At 43.7% G+C, this 21,000-nt stretch overlaps 2 protein-coding genes across 5 annotated transcripts in view; one reads left to right on the top strand and one right to left on the bottom strand.

Moving 5' to 3' along the window:
- catip (ciliogenesis associated TTC17 interacting protein) overlaps positions 1-21,000 on the top strand; it is a 56,656-nt gene that overhangs the window by 26,845 nt on the left and 8,811 nt on the right. For 3 of the 4 annotated variants that reach the window (XM_077614869.1, XM_077614870.1, XM_077614867.1), the window contains one exon: positions 8,160-8,284. In XM_077614869.1, coding sequence (XP_077470995.1) covers positions 8,160-8,284 — 125 coding nt within the window. Of the gene's footprint in view, positions 1-8,159; positions 8,285-17,922; positions 19,616-21,000 lie in introns of those variants that run through there. The other variant, XM_077614868.1, reaches the window with a different exon arrangement.
- Positions 8,499-21,000, bottom strand: part of LOC144085517 (uncharacterized) — a 65,031-nt gene continuing 52,529 nt past the window's right edge. The window contains exons 5-9 of the mRNA XM_077614859.1: positions 10,069-10,529; positions 9,750-9,995; positions 9,586-9,653; positions 8,844-9,499; positions 8,499-8,705 (exon numbers count right to left, since the gene is read on the bottom strand). The gene's annotated coding sequence lies outside the window, so the exon portion shown is untranslated. The remainder of the gene's footprint in view (positions 8,706-8,843; positions 9,500-9,585; positions 9,654-9,749; positions 9,996-10,068; positions 10,530-21,000) is intronic.

Here is a 21,000-nt window from a genome sequence, read left to right as displayed (position 1 = left end):
TTGGTTCCGAGCGATTGTTCATAAGTTGAATTTGTTTGTAAGTTGATTCAGTGCTATATTTTGTATTATAATTTATGTTTAAGGCCGATATAAGTATATTGAAGGTTTATATAAGTGCATTTGTATGTTTAAGGCTTGTATAAGTAACACGCATTGGTTTGTACTGAAAAAAAAACATTTAATAAAATGGAGAGAATATGTACAGTACTGTAGAGAGAGAGAGAGAGATTTATGTATTAGAAACTGGCCAAAAGAAGCGACCTAATGACGATTGCACAGTTTTCTTCTTTTTTTCATCATAAATGATGCGGTAGCACTGTATGGCATCATTCAATTGATTTGCAAACTTTGTGCAACGTTCAATATTTGGGTCCTGCTGCTCGATCTTTCTGTTTATAAATGGTACTGACGGTCGAACGATTGAAGTTGTATGCCCGTGAAACAATCACCACTCTCACGCGCATCAAGCTTCGTTATTATTGCCACTCGTTTCAAATGAAATGGCTTGCCTCTTCCTTGCAACTCCCTCAATAGAAGCCTTTAGCTTTTTACCAACCATATTCAATATTGGATGCATGAGATATTTAATGATACAAATGAAAAAGGTTCTTTGCACACTGGAGATACATTCAAGCACTTCCGCATTGCAACGAAGAAGAAGGTAGATGCTGGGTGAGCTGAGCTCTCACAGCGCCAGGCGTCGGTATTAGCGGCGGAAAGAAGTACTACTCCGAAAAAGGCGCGAAATACAAAATTGGACTTGCGAACATTTTTGGACTTAAACGCAATTTGCAGACATGTTCGTATGTACCGTTGTTCGTAAGTTGAATGTTCGTAAGTAGGGGAGCGTCTGTATATCAGTGGCGGGCGGTGCATTTTCTGGTAGCGCCTTCAACGTATCAATCCAACCCTCAAAAACTATTTTATGGCTATAAAACCTCTACTGCAGCTACAGCTGCGACACATAAAAAATAATCAATAAATTAATGCACAAAAATGGGGTAAAATCCACTTCCTAGCAGCATTTCATGATTAAATACAGGCCGGGGGGTGATTTTCCCGGGAAAAGACAGCGATGAACGTCAATGGCGTTCGGGCAAACATTCCCCGAAAATGGGGTAAAATCCAGCCGAAAACAGAATTTATTGATTAAATAAAAATACTGGAGCTTTTAAGACATCAGAACCGGGCCCGGAGTATCATTTCCCTGGTAAAAAGACAGCGATGAACGTCGATACGTCCATACGTGAAATGACAAAAAATGCACTAAAATTAGGTAAAATCCACTTCCTAGCATCAATTATTGATTGAATACAAATACTGGAGCTTTTGAGACATTACAACGAGGCCAGGGGGGTGATTTTTCCCGGGAAAAGACAGCGATGGACGTCAATGCTGAAACGCCAAAAATTAAACTGGGGTAAAATCCACTTCCTACCAGCATTTTGTGATTAAATACAAACACTGGAGCTTAAATACAAACACTGGAGCTTTTCAGATATCAGAACTTGGCCCACAATTTAAATATTATTTAGGAATATAGCCATATTTGTAATTTTACTCACCAAAAATCCTTTTTACACAATATCCATCCTCCTTTCTTTCTTCCTTCTTTCCTATCGCCATCGAAGCTAATGATGAAAGTCGAGCCTGTCCTGTCATATTTCCGGCAGAGTCCGTTTTGAAAATAGCATTAAATAAACACAACAATATACTATTTGCTTGTGGAACCAAGTTAGCGCGCTGAAAGTGCCCCACACACCATTTTCCCGGCTGTAACAGGCTTGCTAGCTTCGGAGTTGACCGCCCTTTCTTAATGATGGGCCAATATTTCTTCATTTTTTTCTGGAAAAGTCCGTCTGGAAAATAGCTTTGTGAGCAAACAGAATCAATTTGTTTTTGCTTCTGCTTCTGTCGGCCATAGTGGGTGGAGTTTGCGATCTCGGCTGCCTGGGTACTGCTTTGGCCCGCCTACTAGCCAATCATAGTTTGTGAAAGCAATGACATGTCCCAGCCAGCAAAATGCTAACGCCTATGAAAAATCATTGTGGGGTTGCCAACTCGAAATCTGATTGGTTAAAAGCAACAGTCTAGTTTAATGCAGCAGAGCCCGCAAGAACTGATTGTGAAGGCTTTGAGGCAGATCTGATCTGGCAACAAATAATGGCTGAAATGTGATTGGTTAAATGCTTCAATATGAAAACACACATCTGGAAGCAGTGCAACCAGGGGGGAAAGCAATGAAAGGAAGATAACAGACCATTTGGAATAATAAGTATTGATGGACAAAATATAATATGATTCAGATATTTCCTAGGCCAGCAGAGAAGGCCTTGAAGGCCCTGACGGCCCGCCACTGATATATATATTATATATAATAACTCGGAGCTTGCCGTCATTGCCGGAGGCTTGACCAAAGAATTACAGCCGCTGGACATCGGCATCAACCGGGCTTTCAAATCAAAGTTACGAGCGGCATGGGAGCAGTGGATGATCGCTGGCGAACACAGCTTCACGAAAAGTGGCAGGCAGCGCCGGGCTTCTTACGCTACGATTTGTCAATGGATCGTTGCCGCCTGGGCGAACCTGTCTGCTTGCACGGTTGTTCGAGCTTTTGCCAAAGCCGGCATAATTTCTAAGGAGCCACATGGAAATTACAGTGACTCTGATAACGAAGAGAAGGGGGGCTGCTATTTGGAAGGCTCGTTTGGGTAATTGTTTAATTCTGACACAGAAGATGAGGAGTTTGAGGGATTTGAAGGTGATGATGACTTGAGTAAATTGTAAAATGTCTAAATAAAGTACAACCGAACTCAGTTTTGCTTCCGTTGCCTTTTTAAAACATGTTTTTAGCATGTGGGTGTAGCGAGGAAGAACTATATTTCCCAGCAGTCACTGCGCACCGGAACCCGGAAATAAGCTGCTTCCGGTAGCCAGCGCTATCGCCAGCCGCTCGGCGCCGCTTGGTGGCGCTCGGCGCTCACAAAGGGCGCTCTGTATTATAAGGCGCCCTGTCTATTTTGGAGAAAAATTGTGACTTTTTTTACTTTTATGCGCGCCTTATAGGCGTGAAAATACGGTAATTAGACATCTTTTACTGTAGACGGCATTCACACTCTAAAGCAGGGGTCTGGAACCTTTTTGACGAAGAGAGCCATAAACAATTCATATTTTCAAACATTATTCCTTGAGAGCCATACACAGAATTTAAAAATACATGAAAATGTGTGCATTTATTAATAACTTCATCACTTTGAAAGTAAAATAAAAGTCTCTGAATTCTTTTGAGAACATTTTTCACTGTTGCTAATCAATGAGAGTATGCATGCAGAAAAGTAATGAAGAAAAATTATGATTAAAAAGGCGCTAGAGTGAAGCTTGGCACGTTCCGGACTTAGGTCTCTCACCAGCGGTTCCCATATTTTACCACACAGGTTAGCCGAGAGTCATATACACCCGTCAAAAGAGCCACATATGGCTCCCTCTAAAGGGTGGGTACGTGGAGTATTGGTGGTATCTGTTGGGGTTTTAAGCACCAGGTACAGACGCTCCCCTACTTACGAACGAGTTAGGTTCAGAGCGATTGTTCATAAGTTGAATTTGTTTGTAAGTTGATTCAGTGCTATATTTTGTATTATAATTTATGTTAAAGGCCTATATAAGTATATTGAAGGTTTATATAAGTGCATTTGTATGTTTAAGGCTTGTATAAGTAACACGCATTGGTTTGTACTGAAAAAAAACTTTTAATAAAATGGAGAGAATATGTACAGTACTGTATAGAGAGAGAGAGATTTATGTATTAGAAACTGGCCGAAAGAAGCGATCTAACGACGATTGCACAGTTTTCTTCTTTTTTTCATCATAAATGATGCGGTAGCACTGTATGGCAGGGGTGGCCAACTCCGGTCCTCGAGAGCCGCTAGCCGGTCTGTTTTCCATGTCTCCCTCCACCAACACACCTGAATCAAATAATCAGGATCGGTATCAATCTTCTGGACGGCTTGCTGACGAGTTGGTCATTTGATTCAGGTGTGCTAGAAGAGGGAGATATGGAAAACACACAGGATAGCGGCTCTCGAGGACCGGAGTTGGCCACCCCTGCTGTATGGCATCATTAAATTGATTTGCAAACTTTGTGCAACGTTCAATATTTGGGTCCTGCTGCTTGAGCTTTCTGTTTATAAATGGTACTGACGGTCGAACGATTCAAGTTGTATGCCCGTGAAACGCTCACCACTCTCACGCGCATCAAGCTTCGTTATTATTGCCACTCGTTTCAAATGAAATGGCTTGCCTCTTCCTTGCAACTCCCTCAATAGAAGCCTTTCGCTTTTTACCAACCATATTCAATAATGGATGCACGAGATATTTAATGATACAAATGAAAAAGGTTCTTTGCGCACTGGAGATACGTTCACGCACTTCCGCATTGCAACGAATTGGACAGAAGAAGGTAGATGCTGGGTGAGCTGAGCCCTCACAGCGCCAGGTGTCGGTATTAGCGGCGGAAAGAAGCACTACTCGGAAAAAAATACAAAATCGAACTTACGAACATTTTTCGACATAAACGCAATTTGCAGACATGTTCGTATGTACCGTTGTTCGTAAGTCGTATGTTCGTAAGTAGGGGAACGTCTGTATGTGCACACAATGATTTAAAGCAGTGGTCTCAAACTTGCGGCCCGCGGGCCAACTGCGGCCCTTGGGACGATAATTTGCGGCCCCCGTCTTAATATGAAAGATTAATGTTCGTGCGGCCCGCAAAATTGATATGAATGACACTTGTGTTCGGAGCAATGTTCCCTCTAAGCTGCGTGCGTGCGCAATTGCGCACTACTCTCGTCTTCTCTGCGCAGTAGCAATCATATGGCGCGCAGTAAAAAAAAAAAATCATTTTTTTTTATTTTTTTTTTTATTTTTTTATTTTTTACCCCTTTCCCCATGATGGCGCCGTTTAAGTGGCAGCCAGTGGCAGTAGCTCTGTCCACTGTTGTTTTTCGTGTTTTACAGCATGTTTTACATGAAAAATTAGAGGGAACATTGACATGCACCTGCTTGTGGCAGGTGTGATACTGGTGTGCCCATAGCGAGCAACGATGATGTCGTGACCGGATGATTCGCCTAAAGACGTTTCGCCGACAGACGTTTGACAGACGGACAGGTCGTACTAGTATTTGTTAGTTTAATAATTAAATACAAATAATAGTATTTGTATTTAATCATTAAACGCTGTTTTCTGCTGGATTTGACCGAATTTGAGAGCATTTTGAGCCGTTTGGCGAATGGACGTCTATAGAGGTTTTTTTGCCTCCATCGCGATATCATCCAGTATTTGTATTTAATCATTAAATGCTGTTTTAGGATGGATTTGACCCGATTGCTGTCATTTTACGGCTCGGTTCTGCTACATCTGCCTGCCCAAGAGTGCTTATTCCCGGGCTGCCATTGATGGTAGACGAACATTGATTTTTACTATAATTTGGACAACACCGGCGGCGGGCCGGATTAAAAATCCTAACGGGCCGTATATGGCCCGCGGGCCGAGGTTAAAAAACTTGTACACACACGATCCGGCGGGGCGAGCGCGCGAATCCCGTTTCGGCGAAACCTCCGTTCGTCCGAATGAACGTTCGGTGGAACGTCCATTCGGCGACCTGCCCGTCTGTCAAACGTCCGTCGGCGAAACGTCTTTAGGCAAATCATCCGAGTACCGATGATGTCGCTCACACAATGTGAAAGATCAACCCGAGACTCATTCCAAGTGGAAAAACATATTACAGAGCCCCAGAGATGTCTCTTTCAAAGCCTGCCGTGAAGAGAAAGGTCGGTGATGAGCACAGACGGTTTCAAGAAAAGTGGGGAGTGCAATATTTCTTTGTTGAACACAGGGGCACCCCGACGTGTCTCAATTACACTGAAAAAGTTGCGGTGCACAAGGAATACAATTTGAAACGTAATTGTACTACGAGACATGCTGAGGAGTACGAAAAATACCAGGGAGATCAGAGAGCCAACCAGGTTGCCAGTCTTAAAACACGTCTTCTGAGGCAACAGGATTTCTTCAAGAAGGCTACCAAAGACAGTAATGCAGCAGTCAAAGCTAGCTACGCTGTTTGTGAGTTGATTGATCCTGTGCTAAGTGATCCCAAATGGCTCATGGACTTGGCTTTTCTTGTTGATATCACACATGAGCTTAATGTACTGAACAAGAAGCTACAAGGCCAGGGGCAACTTGTCCGTGCTGCCTATGACAACGTGAGAGTATTCTGCACTAAACTTGTGTTATGGAAAGCCCAGCTCTCTCAGACAAACCTTTGCCATTTCCCAGCATGCAAGGCTCTTGTGGATGCAGGCACACCATTCAGTGGTGAGAAGTATGTTGAGGCCTTTTCGAAGCTACAGGAGGAATTTGATCACAGATTTGCAGACTTCAAGACACACAAAGCCACATTTCAAATTTTTGCGGACCCCTTCTCCTTTGATGTGCAAAATGCCCCTCCTGAGCTTCAAATGGAGCTCATTGACCTGCAGTGCAACTCTGCACTCAAAGCCAAGTTCAGGGAGGTGAGTGGAGAAGCAGACAAGCTTGGGCAATTTTTGAGAGAGTTGACCCCCAGCTTCCCTGAACTTTCCCGAAGGTTCAAGCGGACCATGTGCCTTTTTGGGAGCACATACTTGTGTGAGAAGCTCTTCTCCACCTTGAACTTCAATAAGTCCAAGTACAGGTCCAGAATTACTGATGAGCATCTTCAAGCTCTACTGAGGGTCTCCACTGCTTCCTCCCTCAAGCCAAATGTGACTATGTGAGAAGAAGCGCTGCCAGGTCTCTAGCAGCAAGGAGTAGGCAAGAGAAGCCGTGTTCAGAATATTTCATGTTCAATGTTCCATTCAAGTTCAGAAAGTTAAAGGTTAAAGAGCTGTTAATACAGACATTTGAAACGGAATAAAAATAATTCATTTTCTCTACTTAGCCAGCCAGTGTATATCTACTGTATGCTCATTAGTATTATTTGGTTTTGTATTACTGATTGATTTATTTTTTATTCATCTTTAAGTTAATTTATTTAATTCATTATTTTTTGTTAAAAAATAAAGATATTTGATAACGTTGGAATGTTTTATCAGTGCTTTTCTTGTGGAAATCCTGATGCGGCCCAGTCTCACCCAGACTCGGCCTCTAGCGGCCCCCAGGTAAATTGAGTTCGAGACCCCTGATTTAAAGGGAAGTAAACATACTCTTAAGAGACAACACACAAAAACAATAACAGATGAAAACAAAGCCTGAGTGAGACAAAGAAATTGACAGAAATGAAAGATCATGGAAGATAGTATATGTTGTGTTTGGCTACACTGTGATTATGGTGGATGCAGTAAATAGGCCATGTTTGCTGTGTCTAAAATGTTGTGAGTGGAAAGCATCAAATATAATTATTAGTCCAATCACTTACAGAGATTACACCATAATGGAGTTTATATCCTGCTTACGTTTTTTCAGTAAAAAGGTGCCAAAAACCTTCTTGTACTTATAACACTATCACACCATTTCTAGTTACCAAGAGTAAATGAGAGGCACACTAAATAAAAACAACTGCTATGCACAAATCATTCAAGCTCACATTAATTCTGTAATATGGATGCAGATTACTAGGCAATGCCATACAATGAATGATTATGTTAAAAGAAATGTCTTAATTTTCTATACTGCTTTAATATGGGTTGCTAAATTGTAATCTTTTGGTTATTTCCACACATTTAATATGGTAAAATAAGGGTCCCTCGTATAATTTCGTTCTTTGAATTGTGTTTCTTTCATATGAACATTTTTCATCATTCTATGGAACGCACATTTGTCATAGTGGTTTGCATGTCATACCGTTTTGAGAGTGGAACTACCAGCTCGTCTGTGATAACCCGATATGGAGCGTGCAGTAAGGGTTTATCTGAGTATTCCTGATTCCTCTTCCATTAAAACAAAACATGCATGTTAAAGAAATTGATTACTTTAAAATGTGCCCTTTGATTGACTGGGGACCAATTTGAGGTTTAGGTGTGTGTCACAAGTGGTCTGAATTGAAGTTCAATGCCAAGACATGAAAAGTTATACTAAGCAAATTATCTATGGGTTTTTGACTGAATTTGCATTTCTGTGTCATTAGCGAGGGCTAGAAGATAAACAGATCGAGATTGAGGGGGAGACTATGGAGGTATTTGGAATGGAGCGAATTGTTCATTGCGTGGATGAAGACCCGACGACATGGCAGTGCTACTTTTTACCTGATGGGTAAGATCCATTCTGTGAATTCATCTTTTTGATCTGAATAACAGCTATATCGCACATGCCGGCAAGCAGGGGAGCTTAACATCTGCATTGCACCATTAAAAATATTTGTTCAAGAATGTATTGTGGTGACTGTCTAAATATCTGTCGCAGGAGGTGGGGCCTAGGTGTTATGATCGTGGTGGGAGGACCTCAAAGCAGGCGAAATCACAGAAGCTGGACGTGGAACTTTCTATTTATTGAAAACGTTCCAGAGACGGGTGAAGGCACAGAGGGAGTAGTGTAGATGAGTCATTTAATGTAGCGTGGAGGTCGGTAGCCGGTGGGTCCGTAGAGAGGTCCAGAGTAAAGGTACAAGATGTGAGGTCAAGATCGTGGTCGTGTTCTGTGGTCCGTGGTCGTGGGCATGAGCGTGGTCAGGGTTCTGGGAGCAAAACGAGGTCAGAGATCAAGCGAGGCAAACAAGGAAAAAGTACTTAACAGTAAACTGATTAAGACGATCCAGCGGCATGGTCATGCTCTGGTCGGCTTTCAATACTTCTTGCTGACTGATGAACCGCACCTGGCACTGCTTCAGCCATCAGGCGCTGGACCTGTGATTAGATGGCAGGAGCAACCACCTAGCAGTCTGGCCCTGACAGTACCCCCTCCTCTATGCGGGCCACCTGGCACGCGACCGAGGTCCTGCAGGTGGTCCCTGCGGTCTCGTTTCGACCGGTTTGACCTGGGAAACATGAAAGGTAGGGTTTGTGGGGAGGCCCGTTTGGGTTCTTTTAGGTGCACGGCGCACAGGTTTAACATCCGTTCAATTTCGTAGGGTCCAATGAAGCGGGGGGACAGCTTCCGGAACTCGGTCCTAAGAGGGAGATCTTGGGTGGACAGCCATACCTTCTGACCGATGACCTAGGCAGGTGCGGGGGAACGACGGCGGGCGGAAGAGCATTGTAGAGCAGCCCGAGCTTGTTCCCAGATCCGGACACATCTGGCCAGCTGTGCTTGGACGGATGGCACCACAATAACTGCCTCCAGAGAAGGAAAGGGAGGTTGATAAGCAAGGGAACACTCAAAGGGGGACCGGTTGGAAGATGAATTAGGGTGGGAGTTGTGAGCGTATTCAATCCAGGGCAGCTGGCCGCTCCAGGTGGTAGAGTTGGCATGGGCGGTGCACCAAAGTGCTTCCTCCAGCTGCTGGTTGGTGCGTTCACACTGACCATTTGTCTGAGGATGATAGCCAGAGGAGAGGCTCACTGTAATGTTAAGAGCTGAACAGAAGGCAGACCAGATGTGAGAGGTGAATTGGGGACCTCGGTCAGAGACGATGTGGGCAGGAATGCAGACGGAACATGTGCTGTACAAGTAGGTCGGCCGTCTCCTGGGTTGAGGGTGGTTTGCGGAGGGAAACGAAATGTCCTTGGAAAATCAGTCAATTATAGTCAGAATACTATGTTACCCCAGGACGTAGGAAGACCTGTGACGAAGTCGATCGCAAGGTGAAACCAGGGACGACTTGGAATCGGGAGTGGACGGAGTAGACTGGAACCTGGCTTGGTGGAGGACTTGCTGCGGGCACACACGTGGCAGGCAGATATGGAGCATGAATCCTCCCTCATTGTTGGCCACCAAAAGCGTTGGGGTAACACCGTCAGTGTGCAAGTAACTCCTGGGTGGCAGGTAAGGTGAGAGGTGTGGGCCCGCTCAAGCACCCTGGAACGAACTGAGGTCGTAACATAAACGTTATTCTGCGTACTTTGTCTTGGATCCGTCTCAGAATCTTGTGCACTCAGGACCTTATCCTCCAGACCAGTCCTCATGTTTGCCACTACAAAGGAGGGTGGTAGAATGGTTGGGGGCTCCTCCTCAGTGTCCATGGGTGGGAAGACACGGGATAGTGCATCAGGTTTTCGGTTTCTAGAACCTGGGACATAAGACAGAGTAAAATTACATCGAAAAAAGAGCATGGCTCACCTGGCTTGACGGGGAATCAGCCTCCAGGCTGACTTGAGATATTGCAAGTTTTATGGTCGGTCCAAACCACAGAAGGGAGGTTTTCCCCTTCCAGGTGGCGCCGCCATTTCTTTAAGGCCAGCTTCACTGCGAGCAATTCCCAGTCCCCAATGCTGTATTTGCGTTCTGCTGGAGTCAGCCTATTGGAAAAGAAGGCGCAGGGATGCACCTTTCCATTCCACAGTTTGCGCTGAGAGAGGACAGCGCCGACCCCTACCTCCGAGGTGTCAACCTCCACAATATACTGTAAAACAAAATTTCAAAAAGACATTTTTTTCAAACAGCAGGTGGTGGCAGTAGCTCCCTTAGTCCTTACTCGTATTCTGTTTTTACAGCTTTTTTTAATCTTTCATTTTTACATTTTATTGTGTTTAATACTTTACTTGGTACTTTACTTTATAGTACTTTATAATTCATACTTTAATGTTTTACGACTTTACTTTCACGACTCGTCAAGTTTCGTCTCCTTGGATGGTTTTGGATTGGATTGGATAACTTTATTCATCACGTATTCGGGAAATTTCATTGTGGCATTAGCAAGAAGGTGATTAAACAGAACAACAAAGCAAAAGCACAAAGTACAAAGCAAATCAAAGTAAATGGGATCGTTGAGAATCACCAAATCAAATCATTAAGACAGAAAAGCAGCAAAAACACAGAACGAGCAAGAGTGGACGGAACTACCGCCGCCGGCTGCCACTTGGTTGTGGTAGCTAAAACGGATAGAGACTCAAAAAGACGTTGTAAAGTTGGACAAAAACTGGAACCACAGACAGGAAGTCTTCCACAGGATGGGGAACTTCTGCAGACTGGGACCGAGGTAGAGAATATGCAGATTCACTCTTCCAAGCTTATCTGCACAGTTCCTCAGTAGTCTGGAGCTGAAGAAAACAGCAGCAGGGCAGAACTCCTCGACTACACTTCCGGCCTAGTAAGTGCCCACAGCTTTTCCATCTTATGGAATGGTTGGTCAGAAGCGTTGCTTCTTCTCCCGGCACTTTTGTCCAGCTCCAAATTTCCAACGGTAATTGAGGTGTTGCTCCTTCTGCTGCGTATTGTAACAGCTAGTCCCATGTGTATGACATCGTAGGCATGGCTGAATGGTTACAAAAAAGAAGTAGCAGAAAGAAGCCAGGCTAACAGAACAAAGAAAGTTGTAAAAACATTAAAGTACAAAGTAAAGTAAAAAGGAATGTATTAAGAAATATTAAAATGTAATTTAAAAAAGATAGAAGGGCTGGAAAACACGAAAAACATAAGAGTGGACAGAGCTACTGCCACTGGCTTCCGTGTGACGGTGCCATCTTGGAGAAGAAAAAAAAAAGCTGGGGAGGACGGACAGAAAAGCTGAGGAGAGTGGTAGGAAGAAAGGTGGGGGACTAGGTGTTTTTATTAATAGCAGATGGTGTAGCCACGGGCACATTAGGGCGAAGGAGCAACTTTGCACTCGAGATATCGAGCTAGTAGCTGTTAGCATCAGGCGGTTTTACATCCCCCGGGAGTTCTTGCACGTTATCGCTATAACTGCGTATATACCTCCTTCCCCAGATGCGACAGTCGCTCACGAGCTCCTCCACGCTTCTGTGTCGTGGCTGCAGACGTCATACCCCCAGTCTCTCCTCCTTATCTCCGGTGATTTTAACCATGCTTCCTTGGCTTCTACTCTCCCCACCTTCACTCAGTATCTGAACTGCCATACCAGGAAACACAAAACTCTGGACCTGCTGTATGCCAACACAAAGGAGGCATACAGCTCAATCCCCCTCCCCCTACTGGGCCGCTCAGACCACAACCTGGTCCGTCTGATCCCCAGCTACATCCCTATGGTGAGGAAAAAAACAACCACAAGGATCATACAAAGATGGACCGAGGAGACCAGCATGGTACTGAGGGACTGTTTTGAGACCACTGACTGGGAGGTGCTGTTCAATTCACATGGGAAAGACATTGAAAGCTTGGCCCACTGCATCACAGATTATATAAACCTCTGTGTTGAGAACACTACCCTCCAAGAAGGTTTGTTGTTTCTCCAACAATAAGCAGTGGGTAACGTGGGATACAAGGGCCCTCCTGAACAAAAAGAAGAGGGCTTTTGGGTCTGGAAAGAAAGAGTCTAAAAATGGTCCAGAAGGAGCTGAGGACAGAGATAAGGAAGGGAAAGGCCAAGGAGGTCTGGAAGGGCTTGTGTGTGTATGTATATGTATATATATATATATATATATATATATATATATATATATATATATATATATATATATATATATATATATAATACCTGTCAACCTCTGCCGATAACTGCCCTTATAAATGATTATTGATTCCCCTTACAAACCCCCAAAAAACCTTACAAACACCGTACGAGTCGTACGGTGTTTGTAAGTTTTTTGGGGGGTTTGTAAGGGGAATCAATAATCATTTATAAGGGCAGTTATCGGCAGAGGTTGACAGGTATGATATGTATATATATACATATATATTTATACATTTATATATTTATATATTGACTTTGATTTGCTTTGTGCTTTTGCTTTGTTGTTCTGCAGCCTTTGACTGTAGTACTGTCTAACTTATAACTATGCCTTTTCTTGCTACTGTCACAATGAAATTTCCCGAATACGGGATGAATAAAGTTAGCCAATATATATATATATATATATATATATATATATATATATATATATATATATATATACACAAGCCCTTCCTGACCTCCTTGGCCTTTCCCTTCCTTATCTCTGTTCTCAGCTCCTTCTGGACAATTTTTAGACTCTTTCTTTCCAGACCCAAAAGCCCTCTTCTTTTTGTTCAGGAGGGCCCTGAAATGAAATTTCCCGAATGCGGGATATATATATATATATATATATATATATATATATATATATATATTGGATAACTTTATTCATCCCGTATTCGGGAAATTTCATTGTGACAGTAGCAAGAAAAGGCATAGTTATAAGTTAGACAGTACAGTCAAAGGCTGCAGAACAACAAAGCAAAAGCAAAAAGCACAAAGTACAAAGCAAATCAAAGTCAATGGGGATTATTAAGAATCACCAAATCATTAAGAAAGAAAAGCAGCAAAAACACGAAACGAGCTACGAGTTTCGGTAGCAAAAACGGATAGACTCAAAAAGACGTAAAGTTGGACAAAAACTGGAACCACACACAGGAAGTCTTCCACGAGATGGGGAACTTCTGCAGACTGTGACCGAGGTAGAGAATATGCAGAGTCACTCTTCCAAACTTATCCGCACAGTTCCTCCAGTCTGGACCTGAAGAAAACAGCAGGAGGACAGAACTCCTCGACTCCGTTGCTGGTAAGCGCCGACAGCTCTTCCATCTTATCCCACGATGGAATGGTTGGTCAGAAGCGTTGCCTCTCCTCCCGGCACTTTTGTCCAGCTCCGAAACCCCGGCGGCACCGAGGTGTTACTCCTTCTGCTTCGTATAGTAACAGCTAGTCCCATGTGTGTGACAGCGTAGGCATGAATGGTTCCAAAAAAAGAAGTAGCCGAAAGAAGCCAGGCTAACAGAACAAGCAAAGTTGTAAAAACATTAAAGTAAAAAGAATAAAGTGCAGAGTAAAGTAAAAAGGGATGTATTAAGAAATATTAAAATGTAATTTAAAAAAAGATAGAAGGGCTGTAAAACACGAAAAACATAAGAGTGTATGGAGCTACGCCCACTGGCTCCCGCGTGAACGGCGCCATCTTGGATGTCTATATGATATTTATATATATATATATATATATATATATATATATATATATATATATATATATATATATATATATATATATATATATATATATGTATATGTATATATGTATATATCAGTGGCGGGCGGTGCATTTTCTGGTAGCGCCTTCAACGTATCAATCCAACCCTCAAAAACTATCTTATGGCTATAAAACCTCTACTGCAGCTACAGCTACGACACATAAGAAATAATCAATAAATTAATGCACAAAAATGGGGTAAAATCCACTTCCTAGCAGCATTTCATGATTAAATACAAATACTGGAGCTTTTCAGACATTAAAACCAGGCCAGGGGGTGATTTTCCCGGGAAAAGACAGCGATGAACGTCAATGGCGTACGTGCAAACATTGCCCGAAAATGGGGTAAAATCCAGCCAAAAACAGCATTTATTGATTAAATACAAATACTGGAGCTTTTTAGACATCAGAACCGGGCCCGGAGTATCATTTCCCCGGTAAAAAGACAGCGATGAACGTCGATACGTCCATACGTGAAATGACAAAAAATGCACTAAAATACTAAAATTAGGTAAAATCCACTTCCTAGCATCATTTATTGATTGAATACAAATACTGGAGCTTTTGAGACATTACAACCAGGCCAGGGGGGTGATTTTTCCCGGGAAAAGACAGCGATCGAAGTAAATGGTGAAACGCCCAAAATTAAACTGGGGTAAAATCCACTTCCTAGCAGCATTTTGTGATTAAATACAAACACTGTAACTTAAATACAAACACTGGATTTTCAGATATCAGAACTTGGCCCACAACTGAAATATTATTTAGGAATATAGCCATATTTGTAATTTTACTCACCAAAAATCCTTTTTACACAATATCCATCCTCCTTTCTTTCTTCCTTCTTTCCTATCGCCATCGAAGCTAATGATGAAAGTCGAGCCTGTCCTGTCATATTTCCGGCATAGTCCGTTTTGAAAATGGCATTAAATCAACACAACAATATACTATTTGCTTGTGGAGCTAAGTTAGCACGCTGAAAGTGCCTCACACACCATTTTCCCGGCTGTAACAGGCTTGCTAGCTTCGGAGTTGACCGCCCTTTCTTAATGATGTCCATTTTTTTCCTGAAAAAGTCCGTCTAGAAAATAGCTTTGTGAGCAAACAGAATCTATTTGTGTTTGCTTCTGTCGGCCATAGTGGGTGGAGTTTGCGATCTCGGCTGCCTCGGTACTGCTTTGGCCCGCCTACTAGCCAATCATAGTTTGTGAAAGCAATGACATGTGCCAGCCAGCAAAATGCTAACGCCTATGAAAAATCATTGTGGGGTTGCCAACTCGAAATCTGATTGGTTAAAAGCAACAGTCTAGTTTAATGCAGCAGAGCCCGCAAGAACTGATTATGCAGGCTTTGAGGCAGATCTGATCTGGCAACAAATAATGGCTGAAATGTGATTGGTTAAATGCTTCAATATGAAAACACACATCTGGAAGCAGTGCAACCAGGGGGAAAAGCAATGAAAGGAAGCTAACAGACCATTTGGAATAATAAGTACGTATTGATAGACAAAATATAATATGATTCAGATATTTCTTAGGCCAGCAGAGAAGGCCTTGGCGGCCCTGACGGCCCGCCACTGGTATATATATACAGTGGGGCAAATAAGTATTTAGTCAACCACCAATTGTGCAAGTTCTCCTACTTGAAAAGATTAGAGAGGCCTGTAATTGTCAACATGGGTAAACCTCAACCATCAGAAAAAGAGTGGAGAAAAAAAACAGAAAATCACATCGTTTGATTTTTAAATAATTTATTTCCAAATTAGAGTATAGTGGAAAATAAGTATTTGGTCACCTACAAACAAGCAAGATTTCTGGCTGTCAAAGAGGTCTAATTTCTTCTAACGAGGTCTAACGAGGTCTCCACTCGTTACCTGTATTAATAGCATCTGTTTAACTCATTATCGGTATAAGAGTCACCTGTCCACAACCTCAGTCTCTCACACTCCAAACTCCACTATGGTCAAGACCAAAGAGCTGTCCAAGGACACCAGAGACAACATTGTAGACCTGCACCAGGCTGGGAAGACTGAATCTGCAATAGGTTAAACGCATGGTGTAAAGAAATCAACTGTGGGAGCAATTATTAGAAAATGGAAGGCATACAAGACCACTGATTATCTCCCTCGATCTGGGGCTCCATGCAAGATCTCACCCCGTGGCGTCAAAATGATAACAAGAACGGTGAGCAAAAATCCCATAACCACATGGGGGACCTAGTGAATGACCTACAGAGAGCTGGGACCACAGTAACAAAGGGTACTATCAGTAACACAATGCGCCGCCAGGGACTCAAATCCTGCACTGCCAGACATGTCCCCAGAAGAAGAACACCAAACCCACTGTGAAGCATGGGAGTGGAAACATCATGCTTGGGCGCTGTTTTTCTGCAACAGGACCAGGACGACTGATCTGTCTAAAGGAAAGAATGAATGGGCCCATATATCGAGAGATTTTGAGTGAAAATCTCCTTCCATCAGCAAGGACATTGAAGATGAGACGTGGCTGGGTCTTTCAGCATGACAATGATCTCAAACAGCCAGGGCAACAAAGGAGTGGCTTCGTAAGAAGCATTTCAAGGTCCTGGAGTGGCCTAGCCAGTCTCCAGATCTCAACCCCATAGAAAATCTGTGGAGGGAGTTGAAAGTCTGTGTTGCCCAACGACAGCCCCAAAATAGAAAACGTATGGCCTCCGTTATTGCCAACAAAGTGTACATAACAATGATGCACGCAAATAATTATTTAGTCAACCACAAGTTATCCTACTTGAAAAGATTAGAGAGGCCTGTAAATGTCAACTTGGGTAAACTTCAACCATGAGAGACAGAATGTGGGGGGAACAGAAAATCACATTGTTTGATTTTTGAAGAATTTATTTGCAAATCATGGTGGAAAATAAGTATTAGGTCAATACCAAAAGTTCATCTCAATACTTTGTTATGTACCCTTTGTTGGCAATAACGCCAAACGTTTTCTGTAACTCTTCACAAGCTTTACACACACTGTTGCAGGTATTTTGGCCCATTCCTTCATGCTCTAGAGCAGTGATGTTTTGGGGCTGTCTTTGGGCAACACGGACTTTCAACTCCCTCCACAAGTTTTCTATGGAAGGAGATTTTCACTCAAAATCTCTCGATACATGTCCCCATTCATTCTTTCCTTTATACAGATCAGTCGTCCTGGTCCCTTTGCAGAAAAACAGCCCCAAAGCAAGATGTTCCCACCGTCATGCTTCACAGTGGGTATGGTGTTCTTTGGATGCAATTCAGTATTCTTTTTCCTCCAAACACGAGAACCTGTGTTTCTACCAAAGAGTTCTATTTTGGTTTCATCTGACCATAACACCTTCTCCCAGTCCTCTTCTGGATCATCCAAATGCCTTCTAGTGAACCGCAGACTCGCTCCAGATAAAGTTTGGTAGCTCTGGCTAGTCCACTCTATCACTAGCCCATCATAGTTTGTGAAAGCGATGTCCCTACGCCTGTGAGAAGGCCTTGGTCAACCAACTCGAAATCTGATTGGTTAAAGCAACAATTTTATTGACGCCTATTGCAGGGGGCTGCAGAACTGATTGTGAAGGCCTCCAAGTAGATTTTTGACCCTGGCAACAAATAATGGCTGAAATTCGATTGGTTAGATGCTTAAATATGAAAACACATCTGGAAGCAGGGCAACCAGGGGAAAAGCAATGAAAGGAAGCTGACAGACAATTTGGAATTATTTCATTGATTCATTCATGGACAAAACATAATTAACATCAGTCTGTGATTCAGATATTTTTTAGGCCAGCAGAGAAGGACTTGCAGGCCCTGACGGTCCACCACTGCCAAAAAGCGCTGTAACTCCTTCCTTCCCTTAGGTCTGGGCCACTGAGCGACAGCTGGCATCTTCGTAGGATCCATCCGCACCTCTCCGTCGGCCACAACAAACTAAAGAAAGGTGGTCTGCTGGACATGAAATTCACACTTTTGGGCCTTAACGTAAAGGCGGTTCTCCAGGAGGCGTTGCAACACCTGGCACACGTGCTGTTTGTGCTTCATATGACTGCGTGAAGAAATTAAAATGTCCAGATAAACGAATACAAACTGGTCCAACATATCTCGGAGGACATCATTCATGAGGTACTGGAACACCGCTGGTGCATTGCATAGGCCGAAACGCATCACCAGGTACTCGAAATGGCCCAGGGACGTGGTGAAAGCCGTATTCCATTCATCCCCCTCCCAAATGCGGACAAGATGGTAGGCATTGCGGAGGTCCAACTTAGTAAAAATGCTGGCACTATGAAGCGGGGTAAAAACCAAGTCGATGAGAGGAAAGGGGGACCTGTTCTTGATGGTAATTTTGGTTAGGCCTTGTTAGTTGACGCAGGGGAGTTGTGAGCCGTCCTTTTCCACAAAGCAGAATCCTGCCCCGATCAGGGAGGAGGATGAGCGGATGAAACCTGCTGCTAGTGCGTCAGAGATCTTGTGCCTCCCGCTCGGGCTTGGAGATGTTTTAGAGCCATAGCATGCTTAGCCCCCCCATAAATACTTCCTGGAGGGCGCTGTCGTTGAAATCGCTCTCAGCGGCGAGGATGCAGACTTAACGGAATACTCAGCCACGCTTTGGACGCCCTGGCGGAGACACATCAAGTGCCCAGCAGCCTGGCTCTGACACTAGGGAAGTGACAGTAGTTTTTCAACCGTTGACAAGTGTGGTGTTTACAGTCATTTTGTTCTGAGTATGTATAAAGTGTTACTTGGGTTGTGTGTTTATAGGGCAGCAAGTGTGAAAATTAAGTCCCGAGGCATTTGACAGCTCGACATGGGCTCTCCTTGTCTGGTGCCAGATCGTCCCTTGCGTCGGGTCTTGATGGCAGCAGCGAGCCGTGGCCAAGTACCACAGCCACCTGCACTCTATGTTGAAGAGGGCAGGGTTGCTGAAGGTTCTGTTGGTCTAATGCTGCTGGACCAGCACCAACCACCTGTCATAACCAAATTCTTGGACTCCAGTACTGCCAAGCATCTTCCTTGTCTGGATCCTCTTAAGATGTCCTATCACCCGATCAGCAGCAGCAGAGAGGCCGGTGGGGGGCTTCAAAGCACACAACTCACAGTTGCAGCCCGGCAAGCACCGACAGCTCCTCCATCTGACCGGGGAGAAATCTCACGATCCCATAACAATGATGGAATGTTCTGTCTGGAGCGTCGCCTCTTCTCCCGGCACTATTGTCCACTGCTCACAGCTGATCCCGGGTGCATGACAGCTCCAAAGACGTCTAGGACTAGCACAAAGAAAGCAAGCCACGCGACGGGTGGAGTCGAGTCGCAAAGGTCGCAAAACAACAAAGCAAAAAGCACAAAGTACAAAGCAAAGTATAAGGGAAAGCATTAAAAAAATATTAAAATACAATTTAAAAAGATAGAAAAGCAGTAAAACACAAAACGAGCAAGAGTGGACGGAGCTACCGTTACCGGCTGCCACTTGGGCACGGCTGAACGGCTCCAAAGAGGTCTAGCACTGGCACAAGAAACCAAGCCACGCGGTGGGGGTCGAGTCACAAAGGTCGCTACCGCTACCGGCTGCCACTTGAGTTGCAGTAGCAAAAAAAGATATAGACACAAGAAAAAGACATTGTAGAGCTAGATAAAACTGAAACCACACACAGGAAGTCTTCCACAAGGTGGGGACATACTGCAGGCTGAGAGTGAGGTTGAAAATATGCAGAATCACTCTTCCAAGCTTATCCGCACACTCCCTCAGTAGTCTGGAGCTGAAGAATCAATAGTAGCAGTACAACACTCCCAATACTCCCTTTCCGGTCTGGTAAGCGCCGACAGCTCTTCTTTCTTATCGGGGAGAGATCTCAATTTCCCCATAATAATAGATGGAATTATTGGTCTGAAGCATCAATTCTTCACCCGGCACTTTTGTCCAGCTCTGGGTTTCCAGCGGCATCGAGGTGTTGCTCTTTCTGCTGCGAATTGTTCACAGCTGATCCCATGTGTATGACAGCGGAGGCATGGCTGAATGGTTCCAGAAAAAAACTAGCAGAAAGAAACTAAGCTAATAGAACAAAAAAGTTGTAAAAACATTAAAGTAAAAAGTATGAAGTACAAAGGAATGTATTAAGAAATATAAAAATGTAATTAATAAAGATAGAAAGGCTGTAAAACACAAAATTCGGCGCCATCTTGAAAAAACATTTTTTTATTTTTTTTATTGTCATTGTACAAGTACAACGAAAGATGCCTTACAGGTACAGCCCGACTAGACCGTTATAACATTGGTGGTGCGGGGTTACAGGGCAGGCTGCCTGCCGACTCACCATTGAAGGCGCTTCGGAAACAGTGTGAAATGAAGACAATGGGAAGGAGTGCTCAAAAACACGGCCTTGTCCTCCCCTTCAAAGGAAGAGGAATGACGCAAAAACAACCCATATTGAAAGCAGTACTAGACACCACAAATAGAGACGCTGGTACCATATAAGGCATGAACAAGGTTAGACAAGGTTTCCGTATTGAGAATGTGGGGAGTCGCAGCGACTATGGTGTGCAGCACATCCGTATAGCCTCTCAGTGGGGGTGGGGTGATGGATCACAGAGGGGTTGAAAATCAAGTCAGTCAAGTGCATAGTTCATTCAGTCCAAAGTTCAGTTCAGTCGGTGTGATAAAGCGGGGTTCTGAGCTGAGACATTCACTCCTAGTAGATTTTGCAGAGGCCAAAGATAAGCATGGAACACAATTGCATGCTGGTTCTGCAATGTCCAATGCCGTCGAATTCGGTGCCTTTTCTGGCCTCTCACATGCCATGCCAAGATAAGGGAGCACCTCAGTTCAAGACGAGCAAAAAAGCACAAAGTGGCCAGAGACGTATATGGTGCTGCATCAGAGTGCCACCACCACCGAAGAAGCTGGTGACAGAAGTGTTCACTTGTTTTGTTCCTATTGAGCT

The sequence above is a fragment of the Stigmatopora argus genome, chromosome 12 (assembly GCF_051989625.1).
Source record: "Stigmatopora argus isolate UIUO_Sarg chromosome 12, RoL_Sarg_1.0, whole genome shotgun sequence".
NCBI classification, from domain to species: domain Eukaryota; kingdom Metazoa; phylum Chordata; class Actinopteri; order Syngnathiformes; family Syngnathidae; genus Stigmatopora; species Stigmatopora argus.
Note: the sequence above shows the minus strand (reverse complement) of the source record. Positions and strands in the feature narration are given on the sequence as shown.